Source organism: Meles meles, chromosome 14, assembly GCF_922984935.1.
Source record: "Meles meles chromosome 14, mMelMel3.1 paternal haplotype, whole genome shotgun sequence".
NCBI lineage: Eukaryota > Metazoa > Chordata > Mammalia > Carnivora > Mustelidae > Meles > Meles meles.
Window position 1 is genome coordinate 39,480,633 of NC_060079.1, and position 13,098 is coordinate 39,493,730.

Sequence of the window (13,098 nt, forward strand, 5' to 3'; positions counted from 1 at the left end):
CCCAAAGTCAAAACTGGATGGTCTCACTGGGTAACCAAACATTTAAAGAAGAATTAATACCCATTTTCCTCAAACTCTTCCAAAAGACTGAAGAAGAGGGAAAGAGGGAATACTCCCTAACTCTTTACCAAGCCATCATTACCCTATGCCAAGCCAGACAAGGAGACTACAAGAATACTCTAAGCCATTATCACCAAAGAATTAGGATGCAGAAACTCTTTAATTTTTTTATTAACATATAATGTATTATTATCCCCAGGGGTACAGCTCTGTGAATCGCCAGGTTTACATACTTCACAGCACTCACCACAGCACATACCTTCCCCAATGTCCATAACCCCACCACCCTCTCCCTTCCCCCCTACCCCCAGCAACCCTCAGTTTGTTTTGTGAGATTAAGAGTCTCTTATGGTTTGTCTCCCTCTCGATCCCATCTTGTTTCATTTATTCCCTTCCTACCCCGCAAACCCCCCACGTTGCCTCTCAACTTTCTCATATCAGGGAGATCATATAATTGTCTTTCTGATTGACTTATTTCGCTAAGCATAATACCCTCTAGTTGCATCCATGTCATCACAAATGGCAAGATTTCATTTCTTTTGATGGCTGCATACTATTCCATTGTATATATATATACCACATCTTCTTTATCCATTCTAGAAGCAAAAACTCTCAACAAAATACTAGCAAGCTAAATTAAATAGTACATTAAAAGGACTGTACAACACAAAAAAGTGGGATTCATCTGACAAAATGCAACATCCATTCGTGATAAAAACTCTGAACTGGGAATAGAAGCAGACCTCAGCATATTAAAGGCCATATGAAAAGCCCGTAGTTCACCTGTACTTAACAGATTATAGATTGAAAGCTTTTCCTCCAAGATCATGAAAAAGACAAGGATGCCTACTCTCACCTAAAGCAACCTAGTACTCTAAGTCATAGCCAGAGCAGAGGCAAGAAATAAAATATAACCATATTGAAAAGGAAGCAGTAATGCTGTCACCCATTTATAGAGGATATTATATATAGAAAACCCCGAGGGCTCCACCAAAAAACTGAGAACAGATGAATTCAGTAAAGTGGCAGGATATAAAATCAATACACAAAAATCAGATGCATTTCTATACAATAACAGTGAACTATCTGAAAAAAAAATTAAATAATTTCATTTACAATAGGATGAAAGTCAATAAAACAAGAATAAATTTAAGGAGGTAAAAGATCTGTACATGTAAAGCAATGGTGAGAAATATGAGTACACAAATAAATGGGAAAACATTTTATGCTCATAGGTAACAATTAGTATTGTTAAAATATCCATCCTACCTAAAGCCATCTATAAAGTAAATGCAATCCCTATCAAGATTCCAACCACATTTTTATATAAATAGAAAAACAGTCTTACACAGTTTTTTTATGGAACCACAGAATACCATGATTAACCAAAGCAATCTTGAAAAATAAAGCTGGAGTCATCATGCTTACTGACTTCAAACTATATTACAAAACTACAGTAACCGAAATACTATACTGGCATAAAAACTGATACATAGATCAATGCAAATGAATCAAGAGCCCAGAAAGAAACCATACATATATGGTCAACTATTATTTGATAAGAAAGCCAAGAATACTTAATGGGAAAGATGGTCTCTTCAATAAATACAGTTGGGAATACTGGTTAACCACAGGCAAAAAAGAAACATACAACTAGACTCCTACATTACACCACTCAAAAAATTAATTCAAAATGGATTAAAGACATAAATTTAAGACCTAAAACTATAGAACTCCAAGAAGAAAATACAGGGGGGAAGTTCATGGACATTGTTTTGGGCAATGCTTTTTGGATAGGACAAAAAAAAGCACAAGCAATAAAAACAAAAATAAGCAAGTAGGCTTTCATCAAATTTGCACAGCAAAAAAGCCATCAACAAAATGAAAAGGCAACTATAGAATAGAAGAATATATTTATGAACCACACATCTGACAAAAGGTTAATATACAAAATATATAACGAACTCCTACAACTCAAAGAAATCTTGTTGAAAAGTGAGAACAGGGGTGCCTGGGTGGCTCAGTGGGTTAAAGCCTCTGCCTTCGGCTCAGGTCATGATCCCGGGGTCCTGGGAAAGACCCACATGAGGCTCTTTGCTCTGCTTCCTCCTCTCTCTCTCTCTGCCTACCTCTCTGCCTACTTGTTATCTCTGTCAAATAAATAAATAAATCTTTTAAAAAAGTGAGAACAGAATAAACCTCTATTCCAAAGAGGATAAAGAAGTGGCCAAATTCTTCATCACTAATCAGCAAGAAAATCCAAATAAAAAACTACAAGAGGGGCACCTGGACGGCTCAGTGGGTTAAAGCCTCTGCCTTCGGCTCAGGTCATGATCCCAGGGTCCTGGGATCCAGCCCCGAGTCAGGGCTCTCTGCTCAGGGGGCTCTCTGCTCAGGGGGGAGTCTGCTTCCTCCTCTCTCTCTATGCCTGTCTCTCTGCCTACCTGTGATCTCTGTCTGTCAAATAAATAAATTTTTAAAAAACAAACAAACCACAAGAGGTTTCACTTCATACCTGTTAAAATGGCAGTTATCAAAAGGATATCAAGTGTTAGCGAGAATGAAGAAGTGGGAACCCATGTGCACTGTTAGTGAGAATGTAAATTGTTACAGGCACTGTGAAAAATAGTACAGATATTCCAAAAAAATAAAATAAAATAAAATAAAACCAGAACTTCTGTCTGATCTCAGCAGTCCCACTTCTGGGTATGCATCCTGAGGAAATGAAAATCACTCTCTGGAAGAGATACCTGTACCTCCATGTTTACGGTACTATTTATGAAACTAAAATGGCAAAAAAAAACTAAGTATTCGTTCAGATAAATGAATAAAGAAACTAGTATATACATATACATAATAGAATATTACTCAGCCATAAGAAAGGAAATGCTGCCATTTGCAACAGTATGGATGAACCATACTGTTATTACACTAGGTGAAATAAGTCAAAGAAATACTACATAGTATTACTTACATGTGCAATCTAGAAGTAACAAACTCCCAGAAACAGATTAGTGGTTGCCGGGAGCTGGTGAATGACGTGGATGAAGGAAGCTGGAAGGAAGTGGATGAAGGCGGTCAAAGAGTACAATTTACAGTTCTCAGACTAGCAAATTCTGAGGATCTAATGTAGAACTTGGCCAATCTAATGCTGTATTGTATACTTGAAAATTGCTCAAAGTCAATCTTGAAAGTTTTTTTTTTTTTTTAATTTATTTATCTGAAGGGGTGGGGAAGGGCAGAGGGCGAAAAACCCTCAAGCTGATTCCCCGCTGAGCGCAAAGCCCAAGAAGAGACGGGGCTGGATCCCAGTACCCTGACATCATGACCTGAGCCGAAATCAAGAGTCGGACACTCAACCAACGGAGCCATTCAGGCTCCCCTAAACCTTTTTTTTTTTTTAATTTTTATTTATTTATTTATTTATTTGACAGAGAGAGAGGTCACAAGTAGGCAGAGAGGCAAGCAGAGAGAGAGGGAGAAACAGGCTCCCCACTGAGCAGAGAGCCGGATGCGGGGCTCGATCCCAAGACCCTGAGATCATGACCTGAGCCGAAGGCAGAGGCTTAAACCACTGAGCCACCCAGGCGCCCCAAGGCTCCCCTAAATCTTAAAAGTTCTGACTATGGGACTGAGGGTGAGGAATGGTAACTAAATGAGGTGATAGACATGTTAACTATCCTTACTGTGGTAATCATTTAGAAATATATATGCTCCAATCACCATGTAGTACACTTGAAACTAACATTGTGTGTCAACTATACTTCAATAAAATAAATATCTGGGCATTATAAAGCATTATAAAGCATACATATATATATGTATATATATATATGCATCAATCAAGTCATATTGTATACCTTAAGCTTACACAATGTTATATAGGTCAACTGTATCTCAGTAAAGTTGGAAAAATATCAAAAGAAAAGAATGAGATCAGTTTCTGGTTTGTTGAGGTTTAGCATCTTTTACAGAGGTTGATTATAGCTGCTCTTCCAAAGACAGTGGAGCATCAGAATACTGGGGATATTCTAACATGAAAGGGCTTCCATCCCCCATGAGACATGTGAAAGGAACCAAAGTGGACAAAAAAAAGGTAAGAGGACCAGAGGTAACACCCTGAGGAAATGAAAATCAGAATCAGGAAACCTGGAATGGAACCTGGTAAAAACTGTCCAGAGAACAGGACAATCAGAAGGAAAGGAATGTCATGGTAACTAAAGGAAAGAGAGCTGCAGACAAGAGGGAGTGGAATGTATTACATATAAGATCTAATGATTAGAACAGCCACTTACAGTTAGGAGGGTAAATATCTGGAATAGCAGAAAGAATCAAGTAGTTTATACTCCCTCCAGGGCAACTTCTGAAGAGAATGAGATAAGGGACAAGAGCAAGGGCCAAGGATACATCTGCTTCCCGTGGGCGGGATGTACATCCCAGGCCTCTGAGAGGTCCTGCATCCAGAAGGCGACTCCCGCAGAGGAACAGGCTCATGGAAGACCAGGGCAGAAGACCAAAGGATACATCACAGGGACAGTGACAAAGGAACTGCGGGTGAGAATGGGCACCAGGGAGCACAAAAATGCTACAGGAGAAAAGAATCGGCATCTGTAATTTCCTATACCTGTAAAAGGCAGAACAGTCCGCCACGTCCATGCCCTAATCTCTGGTCCTATAAATGAGTTACATTACCTGTTAGAAGGGGACTCTGCAATACTGTGTTGGGTCATCTGGGTGAGCCTAATCTAATACAGGAGTCCTTCAAAGCAGAGAACTTTCTGTAGAGGGAGACAAGAGATGCCACAGGAGGAGAAGGCATAGAAATTTTAAACAGGAGATGGATTTCATATAACAGAGAGGTAGGGGTCCACACAAAGGATAGGAAAGAGGCCTTTGGGAGCTAAGGCGGCCCCCAGAGGACAACCCGGAACTCAATACTACAACAGCGAGGAACTGGATTCTGCCACCATGTACTTGGAAGAGGTTCTTCCCAAAGCATCCGGTAAGATCCCAGCCATTTGGACATAGATTTTAGCCTTGTGAAACCTGAGAAACCAGGTGAGTCAACCTGGACTTTGACTTACAGAACTAGGAGACAGTATGTTGGCGTTTAAGCCATCAAAATCCATGGTAATTTGTTACAGCAGCAATAAAAACCAACATCACCCCAGAGCACCAAGGACAGATTATAACCACCCTAGACCAGAAGCAAACTCTTATTCCTCCTCTCCTCACCTCCCATCTAGTCCTGGAGGAAACAGTTGGCAGTCTGGAGAGTAGAGCACAGCTAAGTAAGGTAGAGAAACAGAAGAGGCCAAGCTCATTCCCTAACCACAGTCCCGACTAGAGACCTGAAGTAAAGTCAGTCTGTAAGGGGGGGAAAAGGAGAGCTTTTTTTTAAGATCAAAATTATTTTTATTATTTTTTTTCTGCTTAATCTCAAAGCCAAGAGAAAGTCTGAGACCCACCTGGGATTTCACCTAGGAGCATAAGAATAAGCCAAGGGGGCTGATACAAAGAAGCAACAGCTACAATGATCAAGTCACTTTCAGCTTGTACCTACCATGCTCAAATCATTCAAAAACCAGTTAACATAGAGCTACAGTGAGTCCAATAGTAAGCATTGAAACTTGACTTCCAGAAATCAAAGTTGTATATACAACATGTTCACATAGCTACTTCACAAAACTAGATCCACACAGAAACCAACAGGGGCTTTCAGATAACAATTCCACTTTTACCAAAAAGACAAATGAGAGAAAGAGCCCTTAAGCAGTCTCAACATTCATCACTGCTTAGATGCCAAAACAATGAACACTGTTATGCTGTAAATAAACAAAAAATAATAAATTTTAAAAAAAAAGTCTCGACCCAACCTCGACTGAAAAACCCACTGAAACTATTTCCCAGAGACCAAGTAAATCCATCTCCAAAATAAACATGAAAGGATTACAAATATTCAAGCATTATACCCTTACCTCTCATTATCAAGTCAACACACTGAAGACTATTAAAAAAAGAAAAAAAGGTTCTGTAAGAACAATTTTTACTTTATGTAAAAATTACAATACCTTTGATAAAGTTAAATAAGTATTTAAAAATTGCACAATGTCAAAACTAGGAATTTAGATGTAAATTTTAAATCATAGAAAATCCCTGTAGTGGCAAACGCCAAAACGTTAAGATTGCAGATTTGATCCAGCTTCTTCGAAAGGACAGAGGTACAATGGACAGGGGTGCCTAGGTGGCGCAGCTGATTAAGTGACAACTCTTGATTTCCGCTGAGGTCATGATCTCAGGGTCACACATTGTGGGGCTCCACACTCAGCAGGGAGTCTGCTCAAGATTCTCTCTGTCCCTCCATCTTCTGCCCCTCCCCCACTCTCTCACTCTTCCACTCACTAAAAAATAAAAGTTAAAAATTTTAAGAAGTACTAGATATGTGAGTAAAAATAAGAAAATTCAAACTCAACGCTTCGTCTAGCATTCTCTACAGACATAGACCAGCTTTAAATTTGTCAAAAATGCAGTACCCTCTAAAGCCTGACAGATATCACTCATCTACATTTAGGGAAGGGAAGACCTTCCTCAGCTCCAGAACCATCAGTGGATGTTCCTCTATAATGTACTGTCAGTCAAGCAATCAGAAAGGGAAGAAGAACCTAATTCTCTTTTTTTTTTTTTTTTAAACAAGACCTTAGTTCTCACAAACTCACTTAGCAAACTGGGCAGCCTTGACCCATCAAAAATTTCATTTTACTGCTGCTGAGTAAAATGAGTTTGATTGCAAACGATTTTCTGCCAACGGGGATACCTGTTTAGATTTAACAAGCGATCAGACCCAGTTATTAAATATGTATTGTATAAACACTTCAGAAATGTCAATATCCTTCTGCCCTATTCATAACTACGAACACTGAAAGTCTTACCCTTCTCTGGGTAACTGACCCTTTTCACAGTCACTAAAAAATACCTCAAGTAATTACAGTCAGTACAGAATACCGTGAACTGTATTCAGTACTCCTGGTAGCTATACTTTTAATAGCTTGTGGTACTAAGATGTGGCCTCGTAAACACCTTACATTAATAGCCTACTCACTCATACTCAGATGCCACTAGCAATCAGGATCAAAAAGAAAAACTTCTTAACAAAGTAGTCACCAGGAAATGAAAGTAGTACCATTCTAGAATCTCCTAGGTAATTTAGGTAGGGTACATGGAATGAGAAGGGAGCTAAGGGCACTTTATTATCTTGAGTCCTCCAACGTGGTATTGAAGAGAACTACCATTATACAAGCCTCATTAACAGAGGCAAAGGCCAGCAAAATATAAAACAAAAACAACAAAAGTCCTCACTTTGGCAGAACATACACTAAAATTGGGGGGGAAAGAAAAGGTTTTTTATTCAAGGCTAAAATGATACCAACTCATGGAGATGAAAGAGTTAATAAGGAGTTATACATGTGTGGTTAATTAAAAACAAAATTAGCCCTTCACCAAGAGCTGACAGAATAGGTAAGAATGTCCCAAGTCTAAGGTTCATGCAAAACAATACTAACGTATGCTCAGTGATGAAAAGTTAGGAATCGCTAACACTAATTAAACCTATGGAGACACAAACTAGGCATTCTCTCTTTCTGGGGCCTTCTAAAGCTCCATGTATAACACTGAACACAAATATTTGATGAATAGAAAATAAGGTAGTATAAGGGTAAATATTTTGTTGATTCCAGTTGAATAATGAGGAGACCAGCTATTAACTTTCTCAAATTTCAAACACATTTTATACACTAAATAACTTAATTTCCCTAAAAACTAATAAGGCTGTCAAAAACAATAGAGGAATAGAGAAAATAAATCCTAAGTTGAATATTATACAACTCTTCAAAACGGTATTAAAAAATCCTCTCATAATCGGCCCTAAATTATCACTCCAGTCTAATTTTTAAAACCTCTCACACGTTCCCCCTGAGCTATCTGTGCCTCGTTCTGTCTTGGTTCACTGTCATTTCCCCATCTTAAGAGAATGCCCTTTCCCTCTGCTTATTCCAACCCTACAAGGCCACACCTGCCTCTAAGTCCATCTGCTCTATGAAATTTCCCTAAGCTACCATAATAACCTTTCAATTTTGGCTTCCCCTGAAGCTAATGAGGTATCTCAAAAATTAATTTCTTCCTACTCTGAACTTACAAGGAATTTAACCATTAATTAGAACCCTCTGGCATTCCTTACTCATTTAATTCTTCAAAATGTTTATTTTGATTCCAAGATAAGCAACTTGAGGGTAAGAACTATATGTGAAACTATTTAGATGCAATTAGCATTCATTTTGTGATAAATGATTTTGAACGTACTTAACATAGTGGGTTGTTGGTCAAATTAGTTTACCCATGAGCAGAGTCAGGATCACAATTTATTGGAACCAACTGAAGGCGGCTTCTAACAGCACTGTCTCCATCAGAAAAGATACACCCCAAAATGAGTTCTAGTCTCCTCAGATATAAATGTTCTGGGACTCTATGAACCTGGTTATCCTGAGAACTAAGAAAAGAATCAAACAAGAAAAAAAGATGAACAAAATCAGCATACACATACACAGCACTGTGATGATCATTCTACAATGCAAACGAACCCTAATAGACCACTTAGACAATCTTTAAGATTCAAAATGTACCATTATGATACTTGAGAGGGTTTTTATGTATTCTGTATATTACACACACACACACACACAACTTAGTGTACCAATTTTCTTCTCATTCTTTTCTTTGTAATCCTAAAGCTCTGTATACCTAAAGTGCTATCTTCAAGGACATCAGAAATCATATATGGAACACAAATCTTAAAAGTTCATTGTTCCATTAACAAGGTAAGGTTTTTACATCAACCATTTTATGGAAAAAAAAATTCTTACCATCATCTTTTCAAAAAGTTCTAAGACTTCATTCTGTGACAGTGGCTTTGGAATATTTTCCATCACCTCAGAAGAGCAATCATTGCTTGCAAATGCAGTCTTCAGGTTGGAAAGCGGAGGTCTCTCCTTCTTGCTCCCTGGAATTCTTATGCTGGCAAATTTGTCCAGCTACAAAGGTAAAGTAGCATATGCGTTAATATTTCCTCCAACAACGTATATCTAGTTGCCAAAATACACCCCCCCCTCCAACAGGGTCGATCCCATTAATACTATGATTTAATCAGAAGGCATTCAGCACCAGAATCTTTAAGATTTTTTTTTAAAGATTTTATTTATTTATTTGACAGACAGAGATCACAAGTAGGCAGAGAGGCAGGCAGAGAGAGAAGGAAGCAGGCTCCCTGCTGAACAGAGATCCCAATGTGGGGCTCGATCCCAGGACCCTGGGACCATGACCTGAGCTGAAGGCAGAGGCTTTAACCCACTGAGCTACTCAGGCGCCCCAGAATCTTTAAGATTTTTAAAAACATAAAAGTGTTCCATAACCATCTTGTCTAAGGACAGAAAAGAGATTAGGCAACCTCCAAAGATTCCTTCTAATCTTAAATTACAGAATTAAGATTCTAATGGCAGGTGACCTTTGCTTTACAGATTAGCAAACTAAGCAGTTTCACAAAGGTAACTGGGCTAATTTGGGGGTTGGCAATCAAACCAATATTTAGTGTCCTAGCTCCCAGCCCCCTTGCCCAGGACCCTTTTCAAAGAATTCCTCAATCACATTTCATAGTATGCACTAAGAGTTGAATTCTGCTTATATCTCTAGAGCTTGTTGGTCTGATAAATAACACATTTCTCTTCATTCAGGCTGGTCTGTGTTTGAATTTCACGAGTAGCTATAGAGTAGGATGGCTAAAGCCTCAGGAGATAAAGCTGGGGATTTTGCTGCGATGAGATTTCTTCTATTAAATCAAATAGTTCACTGATATTTGCAAGTATATAGATATTACTTTATAAAGCTAATTATTTATTCTTTGGAAATTGCTTGATTTCACAAATTCTGTTTATCACATAAAACCCAGACTCAAAGTTTCAAGTGGTATCAAAAGGGCAAAGAAGGTCTTAAAAGTAGTTAACAGAAGTGTGGTCAGAAACCACAATGGTTCTGTGAATTGTTCAGTGTAACCGTATCTTACGCTGTTTTTGCCATAATGTATATAATCTATCGACTTGTGCTATTCATGGTAGCCACTAGCTATGTACGGTTGTTTAAATGTAAATTATAAGTTCAGTTTCTTAGTTGCACCAGCCACATGTCAAGCCCTCAAAAGCCGCATGTGGCTGGTGGCTGTCATACTGGTCAAAGCACATATAGAGCATTTCCAACAGAAAATTCTATTGGATAGCGCTAGTATAGCCCAGTAGAGAAATGTGATACAAAATACTGAATTTAAAAGGACAAGTCGCAGTATTAGTTCACAAAAGAAATAGGATTTCTTTAAGTAAGATGCAAAGATATTTAACTTTCAAAACAGATCTTCAAATTCACTGTGAATACAAAGCCTAGAAAAAAATGCCATGTACTACATTCACACATGGTCCGTCTAACAGGACCTAATCATGAAAGTCCTAAGAATGCGACAGCTTCCAGTAGGATTTAGAAAGTAGTCACAAAATACCACCACTGTTCTCATCCTCATAACAAAAACAAGCCAGAAAATCTCCCAAGTTAGTTAGTGTTGTTTTCAATCCATCAGGCAGCTGAGGACATAAGGAAACCTGGAACGACTACTGGGAAGTGACAAGCTGCTTTGATCCCTGACAAACAGTTACAGACTAAGAAGTTAAACAAGGATTTAAAAAAAAAAAAAAAAAAGCCAGATTTTTTTATTTTTTATTTCTTATTTTTTTATAAACATATAATGTATTTTTATCCCCAGGGGCACAGGTCTGTGAATCGCCAAGAAAAAGCCAGATTTTTAATGAACTATTGACAGCATGGGTTCTGGCATGAGAAACTGGAATTCCATGGAGCCCCAGTCACGGAGCAAGTCTACACGCACCTACCAAGGCTTTCCCTCAGGCCTTCACCAACTGCAGGAGTTAGTCTGCCAAAAGCTGGAGGGAGGGCAAGATATCCCCAGGCGTGAAGTGTCCTAGGAGGCCTCTCCCTAGGTAAATAGACTGTCCTCCCAAACACTCTGAACTAAGTGAAAGATGGGAGAGAAGCCCCCAAAACATATTCTGGATGTTCAGCAAGTAAATGACAGCTACCACCTGAAGACCAGGGGCAGACACCAAGTTAGCAAGATATCTCCTGAAGAAACTGAAAACACAAAGAACTTTACATTAACCCTGAAAGGGCACCTGAACTTTAAAGCAGAAAGAGCTATCCCAGTCTTGAAAACAAATAGTTCAGTCATCAAGCTAAAAGCAGAATGCCAGAGCCTCATTCATTCAGAACAACCTTGAAGGCCCAGAGGACACTACTCAAATTAAGGCAGCTTTGCCAAGCCCGGCTCAGTGAGACACCCCATGGACTCAGTCCCCCATTTGAGCAGTCTGAAGAAAGGCACTCCCTTTCTTAGAAGGATTATGTTCACAGTATTCAAATAAAATGTCTACCATATAATCAACTACTGATGAATTCACTAAGGACCAAGAAAGTGTCACCCAGAGTCAAAGAGAAGCAGACCTAGAGATGGCCTGGATGGACTCAGGGGTCACACCATCTCAAAAGATATTTATAAAAATGCTGAAGGGGGCACCTGGGAGGCTCAGTCATTAAGTGTCTGCCTTGGGCTCAGGTCATGATCCCAGAGTCCTGGGATCGAAGGCAGCATCGGGCTCCCTGCTCGGCGGGAAGACTGCTTCTCCCTCTTCCACTCCCCCTGCTTGTGTTACTGCTCTTGCTGTCTCCCTCTCACTCTCTTTCTCTGGCTCTGTCAAATAAATAAATACATCTTTAAAAAATTCTGAAGGACATAATAAAAAGTGGACACAATGTAGGAGATGGGCAATTTATAAAGTCATGGAAATCATTTTTAAGAGCATGTTAGAGGGACTCCTGGGTGGCTCAATTGGTTAAGCCGATGCTTTCGGCTCAGGTCATGATCCCAGGGTCCTGGGATCGAGTCCCACATTGGTCTCCTTGCTCGACAGGGAGCCTGCTTCTCTCACCGCCTCTGCCTGCTTGTGCATGCGCACTCTCTCTCTCTTTCTGACAAATAAATAAATAAATAAAATCTTATGAACGTGTTAGAAATTTAAGATGCATCAACAAAGAAATCATTAGATGAACTTCAGAATAACCAGAACACTGTTGAGAAAAGAACTGGTGAACCTAAACCCAGACCAACAAAAAGCATGCAAACTCAAACACCACGGAAGAAGGGAAAGAAAAAAGAAAGAACCAAGAACCCCAGGGCTGTGGGACAGTGTGAAGCACTGTAATACAAGCGTAACTGAGGACGAGAAAAAGAAAAGGATATTGGAGATCTATTTCAGGAGATAATGACTGAAATAATTGATTTTCTAGAAATAAGTTCATGACTACTACCAGAAGCACAGCCACGGAGGAAGAATACCCAGACAAACAAGCTCACACCTTGCTACCCCCAGTCAAGCTGCTAAAAATCCCAAGTAAAGGGCAAACCATAAAAGCACAGCCAGACATATGAAGACACATTATATACAAGATAAAAATGACACAAATAACTCATTTCTCACCAGAAACTACAACAAAAGACAATGGAAGGGCATCTTTAAAAGTCCTGGGAAGAAAACGACAGTCATCGTGGGATTCTATATCCAGTAAAAATACCTTTCGAAAATAGAAGCAGAATGTAACACTTTGAGACAGCTAAAACTTGAGAGAATCGGTCTTCATCAGACCTATACTCCAAAACAGGTCAAAAGAAGTTTTTCAGGATGAAAAAAGAAATGACACCAGATAGAATCCCAGATATATAAAACGAAGAACAGAAATGTTACTCCATTCGGATGTTTATAATTAAAAAAAAAAACCCAAAAACGAAAAGCTATATTCAAGTCAAGCTGAGTAACAATCCAGTGGCAGAGACAAGCATATAAATAAGCAATTCTATATGGATATAAAAAAAAACTT

At 39.0% G+C, this 13,098-nt stretch overlaps 1 protein-coding gene across 2 annotated transcripts in view; it reads right to left on the minus strand.

Moving 5' to 3' along the window:
- The window catches only part of DIAPH3 (diaphanous related formin 3), a 512,673-nt gene that overhangs the window by 455,244 nt on the left and 44,331 nt on the right, over positions 1 to 13,098 (minus strand). For both annotated transcript variants that reach the window (XM_046028127.1, XM_046028128.1), the window contains one exon: positions 8,976 to 9,143. In XM_046028127.1, coding sequence (XP_045884083.1) covers positions 8,976 to 9,143 — 168 coding nt within the window. The remainder of the gene's footprint in view (positions 1 to 8,975; positions 9,144 to 13,098) is intronic.